This window comes from Leptosomus discolor, chromosome 1, assembly GCF_034619465.1.
Source record: "Leptosomus discolor isolate bLepDis1 chromosome 1, bLepDis1.hap2, whole genome shotgun sequence".
NCBI classification, from domain to species: domain Eukaryota; kingdom Metazoa; phylum Chordata; class Aves; order Leptosomiformes; family Leptosomidae; genus Leptosomus; species Leptosomus discolor.
Window position 1 is genome coordinate 8,344,382 of NC_141391.1, and position 15,427 is coordinate 8,359,808.

General features: G+C 46.2%; 1 protein-coding gene across 1 annotated transcript in view; it reads right to left on the bottom strand.

Annotated features, from left to right (window-relative positions):
• ME3 (malic enzyme 3) overlaps nt 1-15,427 on the bottom strand; it is a 130,469-nt gene that overhangs the window by 4,766 nt on the left and 110,276 nt on the right. Inside the window, exons 7-8 of the mRNA XM_086481700.1 lie at nt 14,089-14,198; nt 583-680 (exon numbers count right to left, since the gene is read on the bottom strand). Of these exons, the coding sequence (XP_086337826.1) occupies nt 583-680; nt 14,089-14,198 (208 nt within the window). The remainder of the gene's footprint in view (nt 1-582; nt 681-14,088; nt 14,199-15,427) is intronic.

A 15,427-nucleotide genomic window follows, 5' to 3' on the forward strand; every position in this document is an offset into this window, starting at 1 on the left:
CAAAGTCCCATAGGTGGGTGAGAGCTGAGCCAGGACCTGGAGCAATGCCTTTAGTCCACAGTCCAGGCTTTAGAGACTTTTTTCTTCACCCTCTCTCTTTGAGCAACGTGCCATACAGTCTATCTGACTTCTGCCATGGGGACAATATGACTGACTCCAAAAAGTGAGGTTATGTTCTTACAGTTCTTTGAGTCTAAGTCCTTTTGACTCTATTGCTAAAGAGGCTCTGATTTACCCTAAATACCAACCATGAGGACTCAAACCAGCCACTTGAATGGTCCTGCAGCACCTTGCCTCATAAGGGACTTCCCTCAAGGTACCTAAAGCCCCACTGACACCTGGGCAGCCTTGTAGTATCGAGGAAGTCTGCCCAGGAGTCACAGGCCAAGAGGTCACTGAAAGACTCTTGGCTACTTCTATGCAACAGCAACTGTGGGGCCCACTCCTGCCCAGTGACAAGCAACATGCTTCTGTGCTTTGTTTTCATGAAGCCAGGCCTTGCGTGAAGTTTCATGGTTGACTTTTCTCTCTTTAAATTTGAATGTAGATCATATTCAGGGACAAACTCAAGAACATTCCTACCTCTCCAGCTCCCTGGAAAACAAACTTATGGTCAGAGAGCTTGTTCTTGGTGATCCTTAAGGCTGCAAAGATGCCAGCGACTGCAACAGATGCAGTGCCTGAAAAGAGAGAAACACCATGAGTCGGACATCCTGTCAAATGGATTGTCTACCCTACTGATAGGCTGTTAGAAACCTTGTGGTAAGAACCATTCTCTTAGATCCTGTCACTAAAAAATCAGAGTGCCTTTCCTACTCTGAAATATTAATCCTCAGAAGACCCCTGCAAGGCAGGAGAACACCAATTTCCCTCTATACAGAGTCAAAGGGACACTGAAACCTAGAATGCCAGAAGTTAATACCCAGCTCCCAAGGGTTTAGGATGCATGTGCCTTGTCTAAGGTCACATAAGACATCTGTAGCAGAGTGGTGGTCTGAACTTGGGCATCCTTGTCACAAAATCCTCTGTGATCATGCAACTGCCATCCTCTTCTCCTCATTTACTATCACAGCACCACCTTCTCTTTTTTTACTTCCCTGCCACTCTGATACCCTGACTCAGAGCCATCATACCTCAGTGTCATGGGAAGTTTAGGCTGGGTATCAGGAAAAATTTCTTCACTGAAAGGTTTGTTAAGCATTGGAATAGGCTGCCCAGGGAAGGGGTTGAGTCACCATCCCTGGAGGTATTTAAAAGACGTGTAGATGCAGCACTTAGGGACATGGTTTAGTGATGGACTTGGCAATGTTTGGTTAATGGTTGGCCTCTTAAAGGTTTTTCCAACCTAAATGATTCTATGATTAAAGAGTCATTAAGAACATCAACTGGTCCCAGACTAGTAAGAAAGAATCCAGTATAGGGAGAGCACAGTCTTGCTGCTACAGCCACCCATGATATGTACAGCTTTCCATCCATCAAGGGAGGCAGATGTGTAGACTGAATAAGCCTGCCTTCACCCCACATCAATCACATATAGCATTCATCTAATGTCCTATCACAGGTGAAGGAACATGGTGGGAAGAAATCAAGTAAGGCACAGACTAATGAGGATTCAGGCACTGCTGGTATCTCAGGTCACCTGGGCAAGCTGGACACAAGTGTTAAAGGTGAGCTAGGAATGAAGGAGGCAGTTTTATCACAGAATATCTCAAGTTGGAAGGGACCCATAAGGATCATTGAGTCCATTAGTTTTATTTCTCTGCGTTTTAAAGGACATCGGTTTGGATGCGTCTCAGCTCCGATGCTGTCTCCAGCTCTAATGCTGGCCCCTCCAGAAGCTTTGTGAGAAATCAGAGAGTCCACAAGTAACAAGTCTTCTGTGGGCGGTTATGGGTGGGGCGGACAATGAACCCTTTTAGGCTAATAAACCTGATTTCACTAAATTTCCAGCATTTCCTATTTTCCTGCCCATTTAATCAGCCAGTGCATCAGGGTTTCAACCAGCCAGTGCACCAGTGGGACCCCTTGCAGGGTCCTTAGGGCCTGGGGTCCTGCCAGGCATCAGCGAACAGCCTGGTTGGGAAACAGAGCAGCTCATGAGCAAAGCATGACCATGAGCAGTGAGACCAGCAGATGGTGCTGCCTCATCTGTCAAGGACGAGAAAATAACTTCAGCTTTACCTGCTCCTTTTCTTTAGTGCAAAAGCCACAGCTAAACTGGAAATCTACTGGTATATCAAGCATTGGCGATTGATTTTATCTCTCATTAATTCCATGAACACAGAAAACCTAGTGGAAGGACAACTATTCTGACAGAGAAGTTACTTTCACTGACACAGTTTATTTTGCTTAGGGAACCCATGTAAGCAACTCTGGCAAAGAGAAACTTTATTTGCCAGGACAGAAGTGCTTGTCAGTACCATTAGCTCATCAACATTTTTGCTTTTATAACTCTGATGAGTTTAGTTCTCCAAACACGAATAATTAGTGCCACTGAAAATGATTCTGGTTAAGCAGAGGTGGCAGTGGCCACATTCCTGCAGCAAACCTTAGCGCCGTGGTGTCCGTACACAGGCACGCCGGTACAGAACGGCAGCAGCATCATTTCTTACTCATGAGGGCATCGCAAGCGTCCGTGTCTTAAACACAAAATGGACTACACTAATGGTTGGTGGCTTTGTAAGCTTCTTCCTTGCAATGCATCACTTGAGATGCTTGCTTCAGCACCAAGGATGAATGCCCTTCACCTTCATTAGCTCAGAAAACAATTTGTATAATTTTATTTCCAGATCCAGACCATCTGAGTTCAGTCAGTTTCAAAGGGAGTTGACTGGGAGGGAAGCAGCCACTGAGTGCTCTGCTGCTTCAGTATTAACATGTCAACTCAGACAACTGAAGGATGTAAATGAAGGATTTCCTCTTGCTTTTTCTCCACCAAGTCTCTGCCTTTTTAAGGTGTATTTAGAGTAATGCATTTACTTGGCGAAGTGCCGTGCCATTGGACTAGAAAAATTACAGAGGAAGATAATGAACATCCAAGGAATTTAAAGGAACACCAGATCACAGAACCACACAATGGCAGAGGTTGGAAGGGACCTCTGGAGATCATCCAGTCCAACCCCCCTGATAAAGCAGGTTCACCTACAGCAGGTTGCCCAGGAGATATAGTTTTTTAGATTTTGCATTTTATGGGTGTCACAGAGCTAGCGCACGCTCATTCTCTGTATTCCAGTAAGTCTATAATAACCAGCAGGACTGCTTGGCTTGCTGCCACACCAGATGCTAAGGATGGGACTCCTCTACACAAACATGTATGATCCTGCTCACGCTAAAGCAGACGCCTGAACGGGGTCAAATGAAATGCACCCTGGAAGTGTCACTAGCACCAATTTTTTAAGAGAGATAAGATAACTGGAACACATGCAGACACTTGCGTTGCAGACTCTGAACGGTGGAGGAAGGGATCCCACCCTGGCTGTCTGAACTGCAAAGTGGGGAGAGACCAGAGTCCCACAGTTGTCAGCGACACCAAGCTTGTGGCGTGCAGTAGAATATGAACACCTACACATATGCTCACGCATGCTCACATGCCATCTCTCAGGCTTACTTTGCACAGAAATCCCCAAATCCCTGTGTGGGTGGGAGTGGAGAACTGCTCAGAAAAAATCCAAAAGCGGAGCAATTACAGTGTGACAGTGTAAGTGTCAGGTTAGCAGCAGGAGATGCCTGAAAGTGTTTAAAAGAAAGAAAGGTAACTGGAGAAATACCTTATTTCTTTTGGTCTGGACCCAGGTAAAATTGCTTTATGCCCTATGATTGTCAAGAAGTCTGATGGGACAAATGCTGGTATCTGCAAACCCATTTAAATGGAAAATGCTCGTGGGACGCTCAGCAGAGGGACTTGAGGTTTTTCTAAAGATGTCACTAGCAGGAATTTGAGAAGTGGGGCATACAGAAAGGAAGGGTGCATGGATTCAGTCTGCAGAGCAGCGTGCATTTTGCAGAGCGGAGACCTGTGGGACTGGGTGTGCCGTTACTCATCCCCCTGCACTTGCACTGCAGCTCTGACTAACAGCAGGACTCTGTTCAGCTCTGCCATTCCTAATCCTCCTCCTCTCTCTCCAATGTGTTTCTAATCCCTCCGCGTCTCCCAGACCGCATCTCACCCCCATTACTCAAGGAACAAAGTTACTGTACCTTGGCCTCAGCTCAGTATTTTTCTTTGATAATTACAATTTCTGAGCATGGAACAGCAGAGCATCTCTATGGAGGACAGTTCGCAGCTGGTTCGTGTAAGGAATTGGCTAATCATTGTGCTTCAATGCCGAAAAGATCACAAAATGAGATGGCGGGGGGAACCCTTCACCATGAGTTGTGGCAGGAAAAAAACCACCACCCTTCAACATGTAGGTCTAACTGCTTTCCAAGGAGATTAAAAGCTGCTATTGCAGATAGCTACTTCCTTCAGTAATTAGCAAGAGACAGCTTGGTTCATCTGTATCTGAGGTGAGATATGAAGGGGCACAGAGAGAAGAAAGGAAAATCATTGCAAATCATCCTGTCTGTCCAAGACTCAAAGTGGATGCTCAACATAATATCGCAAAATAGCAAGCAGACCTCAGGAGCCTCTCTGGGGAGTTCAGAGCAACAGAACCAGCAAAGAAAAGAGGCATTTAAAACTAAGGTAAACTCTGGAAAATGGCCATGCCCGTAGGAATTAATCTCTGACACTCAGGCATGTTCAGAATATTGTAAAACATGCAGGAAAACCCCTCCGAGGCTGTGTGCACTAGTGGAAGTAAGAACAAGCCCCAGTAGATGTCAGTGGAGCTACACTGGAGCAAAACCCGGGGGGAAAGGACCTGCTCCACAGCTTCAAGACACTGCACAGATGGAAAAGGCTGCGGCCCAGAGGCACCCATGCCCAGGGACATGGGGTGGGGAGAGCAGACAGAGGGGCGAGGGGCTTCGCACGTGGAGTTACAGGCAGCGCTGGCACAAGTGCAACAAGGGCCATGCTGCCCAGCGCCGGTATCAAGGCTGTACCGCGTGTGACTGCACCCAGTGGCTAGGCAGGGGACATGGGGGAGAAGAGGGGGCCCTGCGGATGATTGGGGGCAGGAGTTCCCCCACGCTGAGGGCTGGCACTGCCCCATCACCTGGCCCAGGCACTGGCTGAGCGGAGCAGAGCATCACCACCATGCCGAATCCTTCTGACAGCAGCGGCGATGGAAGCACCATCTGCCCGTTTCTTCATACAACATCTGTGTGGGTGATTTCCCCTTCCCCACAGCATACTGGTGGAAGAGATGGTCAAATTCAGCCTGACCTTTTATTTTTCACCCTTGCCCCGCCTGCTTACACTTCACCCCATCAAAACCATGCCAAGATGAGGGCCCAGGGAATAGCAAACACCAGTTTAACGGCTCCAGCAAAGGGCAGCCAAGAAAATATATCTAGATTTATGGATGCAGAGGAAGCATAGGGCTTTTCCAAATCCTGGTTCACATTAACTCCCTGCAGCAGTTCCGCCTGTTACTGGAAAGCAGAGTGGAGCTTGTCCAGATCCACTCCGAATACATAATCAAAAGTCAAACACAACAAAGCTGAAGCAAAAGCTGCCGAAGTGTTTGCAGCTCAAGGTCTTCACCTCCATGGCTGTGGGCTAGTGTTAGCCTTCCCCCAAAGGGCCTCTGTAAGACATTAAGAAAATAAACCTAGAAATAGTGTGACGCAAGTCAACAAGAACAGCAGTAAAATGCAAAACATCGATGCTCAGGGAAGAAGCTCGCTTTCTCCACTAACAGATTTAGGGACACTGGTGACCCAGAAGAGGTGGTGGTATGGTGAAGAGGTGCCTGACAAGGGAGATGCAGAGCTCATCTTAAACTAGATGCCTAATACAGGTCACCTCTAGGTGCCTGTTTTTAATCCTTCCAGTGTAAAGTGCTTGGACTACACAGTGCAGTGCCTTAAAACTACGTCGCGGTGCTGGCCTGCAGCATGGCCCTCGCTCCTGCCTGAGCAGAGTGCCAGCCAGCTCACAGGCTGTGCCAACGGGCAGACTGAACCCCCTCGTCCACCACGGCAGAGGCTACCAGACAGCTGCCGGCACTTTGCAAGAAAGCATCCCCATCCCCATCGCAGCAGCCGAGACCCTGTGGATGCTGTTTTATACCAACAAGCTCAACCAAGTCAGAGCACAGCCCTGTTCTGTTCATCTGGCCTCCTTAGCTTGGACTTAAAAGATCATGGACAGCTTAACACAGTGGTGATGTATGCTGTTCTTTACTGCAAAGGAGGAGTTTGCAACGGCCATCCAGTGAACAAGAGAAACAGTGAACAAGAAAAGCAGGAAAGGAAAGGGAAACGAATGTTACGATCCCCAAAATGACAGAAGATATGGGCCAGATCTTTAGAGCTCTGTACCACTAAGCCCAAGAAGCTGAGGCCTATTGACACCCAGGAGTCCATACTGTTCTGCCCTGGCTTGTTTAGCAGTCAATGTAGACACAAGTCTAGGAGCCGGTCCTTAAGTAGTTAATGTAGTAGTAGCACCAAGGGAAAATGCAGGAGCCTCTTCTGCTGCAGGGCACAGCAGGTCCTGGTAATGGTGAACCCCTACAGGACTGAGAACATCTCCACGTCTATCTTCAGGCCGGGTAAATCCCCACAGGGAAAGCGTGCTGCTCAGGAGCTGCCTGGCAGGACATAGCCTGCTTTGTTCTGCGGCAGGGTATCATCCAGCGCTCCCTTCCTATTGTGCTTCCCCCCCTCCTTAGTTTCCTGTGATAATTACTGATGCATTTTCCACGCCAGCTGAAACAACAAAGTAAGATACTGTACCATTTTAATCTGCTGAAATTAGTTAATGTCGAGCCAAAACCGAGCTTTGCCTGCTTTCTCACAGCACATGGAAACGTGCCTGCAAAACAGGCCACGTTTGCACATGATTGATTTCTAACTTGCCCAAATGTTTGAAGCCGCTCAGATTTGCAGCGCTGGAGTCAGTCTGTTCCCAACCTCAGCTGAGGTCTGGGAGCAGTGTTCCTCCAGGCTGAGACACTGCTTCCTGAAGTGTCCTGGAAAGGTTATGGAAAGGTTATCTGCTAGGATAATGAGAAAAGGTGGTTGGTGGGTCAAGAGATATTTTGAGGCTCATCAGCAGTCACACATCCAACAACAAAGGGTAATCATTGCTCTAACGACTGGGAAAAGACTCAGAGAGGTTCTGCGAAAGTGATGACCCCGTGCATTGCCTGTAGACTACTTTAGCTGCAGAGGGACTATGGAAGTACAAAAGGCTGAGTGTTTTTAATGTGGCTAGTGATTTGGGGTTTCCCATCTTGAAGTGCCTTGAAGAAGACTCATTTTAGGAATTCTGTCTGTTTACAGCATCTCAAACTGGATATGGATATACCTGAAACACTCAGACTGGTGGTTCTTTGAGAAGCTATCCATGTTATATCAGGTCTAATTTTAAAAGACTGCTAAAGAGCCAGGACATAGTAGGCTTCATGCTTCTGTGCACTAATCTCTCTGCTCTGCCCATATCATAGAATCATAGAACCACAGAACCATAGAATAGTTTGGGTTGGAAGGGACCCTTACAGGTCATCCGGTCCAGCCCCCCCGCAGTAAGCAGGGACATCTTCAGCTAGATCAGGTTGCCCAGAGCCCCGTCTGTGTGAAATGCTTTTGAATGACATGATCAGATAGTTAATTAAATAATGTGTTAGAGATTTCTTAATTTTTCTGGAACTCTGACTAAACCTGCAGAACAACTGCTGCTGTTCCATAGTGAATAAGCAATCGAAGCTCAAAGAATTCATGTTTGATATGTGAATATGGAGGGTAACACACTGACCAACCAGGAGAATGAACTTGTCATAGAAAAAATAAGGTTGGAAGAGATGCCTGGAGGTCATCTAGTCCAGTATCTGCTTAAAGCGGGGCTAGCTTCAAAATTAGATTAGATTGCTTAGGGCCTTCTTGAAGAATAAAATTCCCAAAGCTTTTCTGCACAACTTGTCCCAGTGTTCAACCACTCTCATAGTGTTATGTCTGATCAGATAACTGAACCATGATACCGAAGGATCTCTGTTGCAGCATAGATTTCAGCTCAGCAAGCTGAGTCAACCAATTCCAATCACAGGTTGATGCATCTGATCCTACTTTTGCTTAGCCCAGGCACAAACTCCTGCTGATTCTTTGGCTACTCAGTGCACATCTTTGAAGGCTGTGCTGGAATTAGGCAGGCTCTTTACCACAAAGACAGTGAGGCACGTGCACGCAGAGCCCTAGTCCCATGCTGAGAACTTTAGGCATTCAAATTTACAGGGTTTCAATTGACTTCTGCCTATTTAGCAGGAATTATTCAACAGATGAAGTCCATGAGACCTGATGAGATGGACCTAAGGATGCTAAGGTTTATGGCCAACGGCATTACAAAGTCATTCTTTGAAAAGTTTTGGTAACTGGGGAGATTCCTAAGTCCTGAGAAAAGACAAAAGTCACACCTGTCTTCAAGAAGGGCTGGAAGAAAGATCCAGGGTATTTTAGATCCATCAGCCTAACCTTAGTACCTGGGGATTACAAAGCAAATCTCCTGGAAGGTACATCTAAGAACATGAAGGTGATTGACAACAGTAGGGTTCTCCCAAGTCAAATCATGCCTGACCAACTCAGCTGCCTTCTATGATAAGACAACCGGCTATGTGGACAAGGAGAGGGCAGCAGGTGTTGCTTCCCTTGACCTGCTTGAGGCCTTTGAATTAATCTCCTGAATCATCCTCGTAGCCAAACCAGAAAGATAAAGACTGAACAACTGGACTATCAGGTGAGTGGAAAAGTGGCTGGGCTGCTAGGCTCAAAGGCTTGTCGTCAGTGGTACAGAGAGGCCAATACTATTTAAGTTCTGTTAACAACCTGGCTGATAAGACAGCGAGCACTGCCAGCAAGTCCATGGATGATTACGAACTGGGGATAGTGACTGATGCACTGGTGGGTATGACTGTCACTCACAGGGATCTCAGCAGGCTGGAGAAATGGGCTCAAGGAAACCTCATGAAGGTCAGCAAAGGCAAATGCAAAGCCCTGTAGCTTTGCAGAAGACTTGTAGCGGTGGACAAGTTGAAGATGAGCCAGCAATGTGCCCTTGTGGGACAGAAGGTTAGCAGCCTTCTTGACTGCATCAACAGAAGTCTAGGTAGCAGGTCAAGGAAAGGGATCATTTCTTTCTTTTCCAGCACTTTTGAGGTCATCTCTAGACCAGCATCTCCAGTTCCGGGCCCTCAGCACAAGGAGTATATTGAAAAACTGGAGCAAGTTCAGAGGAGGGCAGTAAATATGACCAGTGTGTACAAAGAGGACTGAGGGAGCTGGGTTTGAACAGGCTGGAGGAGACTAAGAGGGCATCTAATTTCTGTCTACAACTACTTACTGAGTGTTTGTGAAGAAGCCAGATTCTTCTCAGAGGTGCACAGCAAAAGGATGGGGGGCAATGAAGGCAAGATGCATCTAGGGAAGGTCCAATTAGATATTAGGGGGAAAAAAATGCACAAGAAAGATGAGAAAACTTTGGAACAGGTAGCACAAGGAGATTGCAAATATCCATCATTGTAGAAAATTATTTGGCTGGACAAGGCTCTAAGGAACCTGATCTAATGTCAAAGTTGGATCTAAGTTTGAAATCATCTTTCATATGAGTGAGAGCTGGGTGATGTCCAGAGGTCCCATCCAAACTAACCTCTTCAATGATTTTATGTGTTTTCTTGTATGAAGCAGGAAGCCAGAGATACCTGTCTCAGGCATTCACAAGACCTGACACCTTTGTAAGACTTTTCAGTTGCCTACTTTCTGTTTATCACTGTGCACAATTAAGTGGAGCAAAGTTACAGTAAGAAGGCAAAGAGCAGGATTTAAACCATTCTCATGTCCTTCCAATTTCGTATGTGCTTCATCGCCTGCCCTGGTACTTCACTGGGAAAAAGGAAGAAGTGACAATCCATTTTCTCCCAGAGAGCTGAAATTGAAGCTGTTGTCCCTTGCATGAACCCAGCCAGAGCTGGGAAAGGACTGATGTCATCACCCCCACAAGGAAGGAGAAGCACTCCCTTAATGGGGAGCTCCCACGCGCGGGCACTGCGAGCCAGCTCCTGCTAGCTCCCAGGCTAATGGCTTTCAGAATAAGAGCAATCACCTCGTCCTGGGTTGTGGTACCTGGCAGACGTCCCACTCAGCATCAGCAGGCTGGCTTGAACTGGAAGGGGTCTGAGTCACTTTAATTCTGTGGGGTTATGATGGATTTGGCAATACAGTAATTTGTGTGACAAAAAAAACCACCCCAAAAAGTAGGTGTTAATATTTTAAACTGCTTTCCGTTCGTGTAGGCCCTCGAGCAGCAAGAGGGAGGCTCAAGGAAGATGTGGAGCAATTTATACTTCCTTCCCACATCTCGTCTGTAAGTGTGTGTGTAGGCACATTGCATTCAGAGTCCCACTAACCAATGGGCAATGAGTTTAAATTAGTATAGCTCAGGCCTGATCTAACTTGCATGGTTTGTGCCTAAGATGTTTTTAAATCAATGTACTTAAAACAATGCCGGCTCAGAAACCGGGATAATTCAGGCTTCAGGAGGTCTGTTCCTGCCTGACTTGAGTAAAAGGAATCAGGACTGCTTAAACAAGGCTTTGTATAATTCTCATTAATCATTTAAAACAGAATTTCCTTTGAACTCTCCCACTTTTTAAAGCAGGCAAGTCATGAAACATCAGCACATTAGAAAAGAGAGAGCCTAAGGCAAAACCAAAGAACAGGAGGGTGTAAGTAAGAAAATGGTACTTGCTAACTTTCTAATATCATGTAGGGATGCAGAGGGGTATATCAGGGTGGGTAAGTCAGATTGTCCACCCCAGCTTCAACTCCATTAATCTCTGACATGACTCTAAGACAGAGTTAACTGAGCAGATCCAAGTTACAACAGCTTCCCAAAGGTCAAGTCTCCAAAACTCATTCCTGACTATGACCCTGGCTTGGAATCCCTTTTTCTTTCTGACAGCTACATAAAACAGCCCGGAACAGTGGCTTGCTTCTCTTTACTCATCCCTTCTCTGTGCAATAGATCAGCAGGATTTCTTTCCTTATCTACTAGTGTGAAACCAGTGCCAGCTAGATACTTTATTTGAGAATATAAAGGAGTTTAGTAAGAGGTAAAATCCTATTGTTTTAACAGGTGGGACTCTGGGGAATTTTCAGGGGACTCGACATCTCCCATGCACCGTGACAGACATCTAACTGGGGAGAAGCAGACAAAGTCCATTTTATGGCAATGCCATTTTACAACATCCTCCTAGATGTGGTTTGCTCCTCTGAGGGAGTAATTTCCAGCAAGTGTCTGAGGCATTTAGCTATGATCTATGGCCAAAAAGACACTACAAAATAGTCTCCTGCTTCCCACTCAGAATCTTCAGTTTTGCTTGAATATCTTCTCCTCTCCTCTCCTCTCCTCTCCTCTCCTCTCCTCTCCTCTCCTCTCCTCTCCTCTCCTCTCCTCTCCTCTCCTCTCCTCTCCTCTCCTCTCCTCTCCTCTCCTCTCCTCTCCTCTCCTCTCCTCTCCTCTCCTCTCCTCTCCTCTCCTCTCCTCTCCTCTCCTCTCCTCTCCTCTCCAAAAACTGTTCCAATTCACCAAGAAACCTTTCCAATTCACTTTAGTTCCCTCAAGAAACTCTACATCCAGGCCCACAGATCTGCCACATTGCCTGGCCTTTTTTCCTTTCAACTGCTGAGTCCCCTTCCACTTGCAGAGAGAGAAACTAATATATAAAAAAAATTACATCATTGGCTTCTTATTATGGGCTTCTTCTACCCATCTCCAGAATGAGTTCTTGGTTCCTCCATTCAAGACTTCAATTCAAAAATGTATCTCCTTTTCCTGTGTATCTCCTTTCCTTTTCCTCTCTCCACTGAAAGCTTTTGTGGGTGGCAAGAATACCTAATGAGTCTTCTTGTACAGGAGAATCTACCTCACCGTCCAGTGCTGTTTAACATCTTTGTCGGCGACATGCACAGTGACATCGAGTGCACCCTCAGCAAGTTTGCTGATGACACCAAGCTGTGTGGCGCGGTCGACACGCTGGAGGGAAGGGAGGCCATCCAGAGGGACCTGGACAGGCTGGAGAGGTGGGCCCGTGCAAACCTCCTGAAGTTCAACAAGGCCAACTGCAAGGTCCTGCAGCTGGGCTGGGGCAATCCCAAGCACAGATACAGGCTGGGTAATGAGAGGATTGAGAGCAGTCCTGGGGAGAAGGACTTGGGGGTGCTGGTGGATGAAAAACTGAATATGAGCAGCAATGGGCACCCAGAAAGCCAATCAGATCCTGGGCTGCATCACAAGTGTGGCCAGCAGGTCAAGGGAGGTGATTTTCCCCCTCTACTCTGCTCTAGTGAGACCCCACCTGAGTACCGCATCCATCTCTGGGGCTCCCAGCAAAAGAAAGACATGGACCTGCTCGAGTGGGTCCAGAGGAGGGTCACAAAGATGATCAGGGGGCTGGAGCACCTCCCCTATGAGGCCAGGCTGAGAGAGTTGGGGTTGTTCAGCCTGGAGAAGAGAAGGCTCCAGGGAGACCTTAGAGCGGCCTTCCAGTGCTGAAAGGGGGCTGCAGGAAAGGTGGGGAGGGACTCTTGATCAGGGAGTGTGGTGATAGGACAAGGGGTAATGGTTGGAAGCTCGGACAGGGCAGGTTTAGACTAGATACAAGGAAGAAGTTCTTCACCCTGAGGGTGGTGAGACACTGGCACAGGTTGCCCAGAGAGGTTATAGATCCCCCTCCCTGGAAGTGCTCAAGGCCAGGTTGGATGGGGCTTTGAGCAACCTGGTCTAGTGGAAGGTGTCTCTGGCCATTACAGGGGGATTGGACCTAGATGGTCTTTAAGGTCCCTTCCAACCCAAACCATTCTATGATTCTCTGAAATGCCTTAAGCTCCTCTGCTTCTAAACCCCCTTCATGAAAGTGTCTTTGAGCAGGACCGTGCATCCCTTCACACCAACAATATTCCCACAAGCCAGGGTCTTACTCCCTCTTGTGCCATGACAGATATGAGCAAGCTGTTACACACACTGCCAAATATTGCTAGATGGGTAGCAGATGCAGAAATAGTGCTGGAAAATCTGCTCACAAAGGAGTCATCATTGTGTGAAAAAATGACACTGGCATTTCTTTCAGTGTCTTTCAAGTACAAGTGAGGACAAGCCCAACTGACTGCAAATAATTAAATCAACAAACCTTGGAAATTTCTGCATGTTGCAAGCAGGATTAGACAAAAGAAGAAAGGATGAAGAGAGTCACAGGAGAAGAACTGGTTATTTGTAATCACTTGGGAAGATCTTGTCCCTGTCAGATGGGCAAACAGCCCTTCCAATGGTTTAATGCAAAGTCAGCACCAGACCAGGATGCCACCAATATGTAGCTTGCATCCCGCTGTGCATTTGAGCATTTCTGCTGACCACTGAGCCTCACAGGGCCTGGGAAACATGCTGGTTATAGCCCAGCTTTGCTGCTGCCATTTCTCTTTTGCGCTGGAAGAGTTATCTTAGCCATCCTAGGGGAGAACATATCTGTTCTCAGACTACTGTGGAGTTAGCAGTCACAGAGAGGAAAGAAGCAGGTTTACCTTTTTGTTTCGGCATGTAAAAAGGAGGATGACAATAGAAGGACAATGCCAGGATCAGCTAATGACCACCTGGCTCACGGGAACTGAAAGCCTTGCATAACTGTTAAAACATCATAATTTTTTTAGCTAAATTAGACAATTAATGGAACTCTCTAAATTACCTTAATAATCTAAAGCACATGATACATGTTCTCCCTTGAACATTTCTGCAGTGAATAGCTAAGTTCCTAAAAACAACGGAGACCCACTTTTCAACTTGACAGCTGCGCTTTTGTTTATATTTTAAGTGCTTATGTGTAAACTGTAAAATTTACCACACATCTGAGTATTGTATTATAAACAGTCCTGCAATCTTAATTACCTTTCCCCATGACAAGGTGAAGGTTGAATTTGCCTTTCCCTAACAGTACTTACCCTGAATATCATCATTGAATGTACAGTATTTGTTGCGGTATTTATTGAGGAGACGAAAAGCGTTAGCATTGGCAAAATCTTCAAACTGGATCAGACAATTCATGCCATACCTGCAAGTTAAAGGGTAATTAAAAATGAATAAAGATATTTCCATAACACAGGATGATATATACATATTTTACCAGGACAATGTAGCTAGAGACTCTAATGCAGAGATAAAAATATCATAAGAGAAATGCATCACAGTAGCAGCAAACAGGATCACAGCCTTCCTGAGGTCCATACACTTAGAAATGTGGAGTCACCAAGAATAAATTGTATTCACAGCTCAAGGGGCTTCTTATACCTATACCTATGTACCTACATATATACATATATATGTATCTTTGGAACATTGGTATGGCAAATTTTCAGCGGCGTGTTTACTGAGGAGCTTCTTAAAGTGAAGGAGATGCTCTTTTGCAATGGATATTGCAACTGCCGTGTTGCAATACAGCAAAACTGACTGCCAAGTGAATGTCAGTTAAAGGGACACCACCGAGTGCCCACTTCAACTGTACATGACCAAGAGATGACAGAAAAACTGCTTGTAGGATCCCACGGACCCAGTGCTTCACGATGTGATTTCATAGCCACATTTTTGTGCTTCGGAAATGTTTCTCTCCACTGAGTTGCTTTGCGGAAACCAGCACGCAATGACAGCTAGTGACCTGTAGAGTCGAAAGGCAGGAAATAATTGCAAACTTTCCATAATTGTCCAGTAATATCAGGGCAAGCATGCAGTTTCTAAAAATCGGGTAATACTCAGACTGCTCCATATCTATACACTTTCAGCACTCTCTATGACTCTAGGCTGCATTAAAGCTTTGCAAATAAAATCTAAAAGGGCCCTAAGTACTCTTTACTCTCACATAAATGTGAGAGGGCAGTGGGAGAACCTCAGGGAATGAGTAACACAATGATTAGCAACCTCTGGGCTGCAGATAGGTGAAAGGGCTCTAAATAGCTGCATTGTGTTAGAGACCCTCTCTGGGACTGTGAGCAGTGCAGAGGCAGCATCACCTTACATATCTCCCATTCAGACTTTCCTCCTTTGACACTGAAATCTGAGGTAGTGGACACTCCTGCTTTAAACTAGAAATTGATACTGGATAAAACATGCCCCATTTGAGAACCATGCCTCCTGTCATGAAAAGCTCTTTTCATGGGACTCTCGGTGCAGGCAGCCAGGCTTTCCTGCAAGGGCCTTGAATTTTTTATTATTATTATTATTATTTTCCATTTCAAGTATGTCTGTCAGCAAGGAGACAAAGATAAGCACATGCATTGTGCTCCTTTA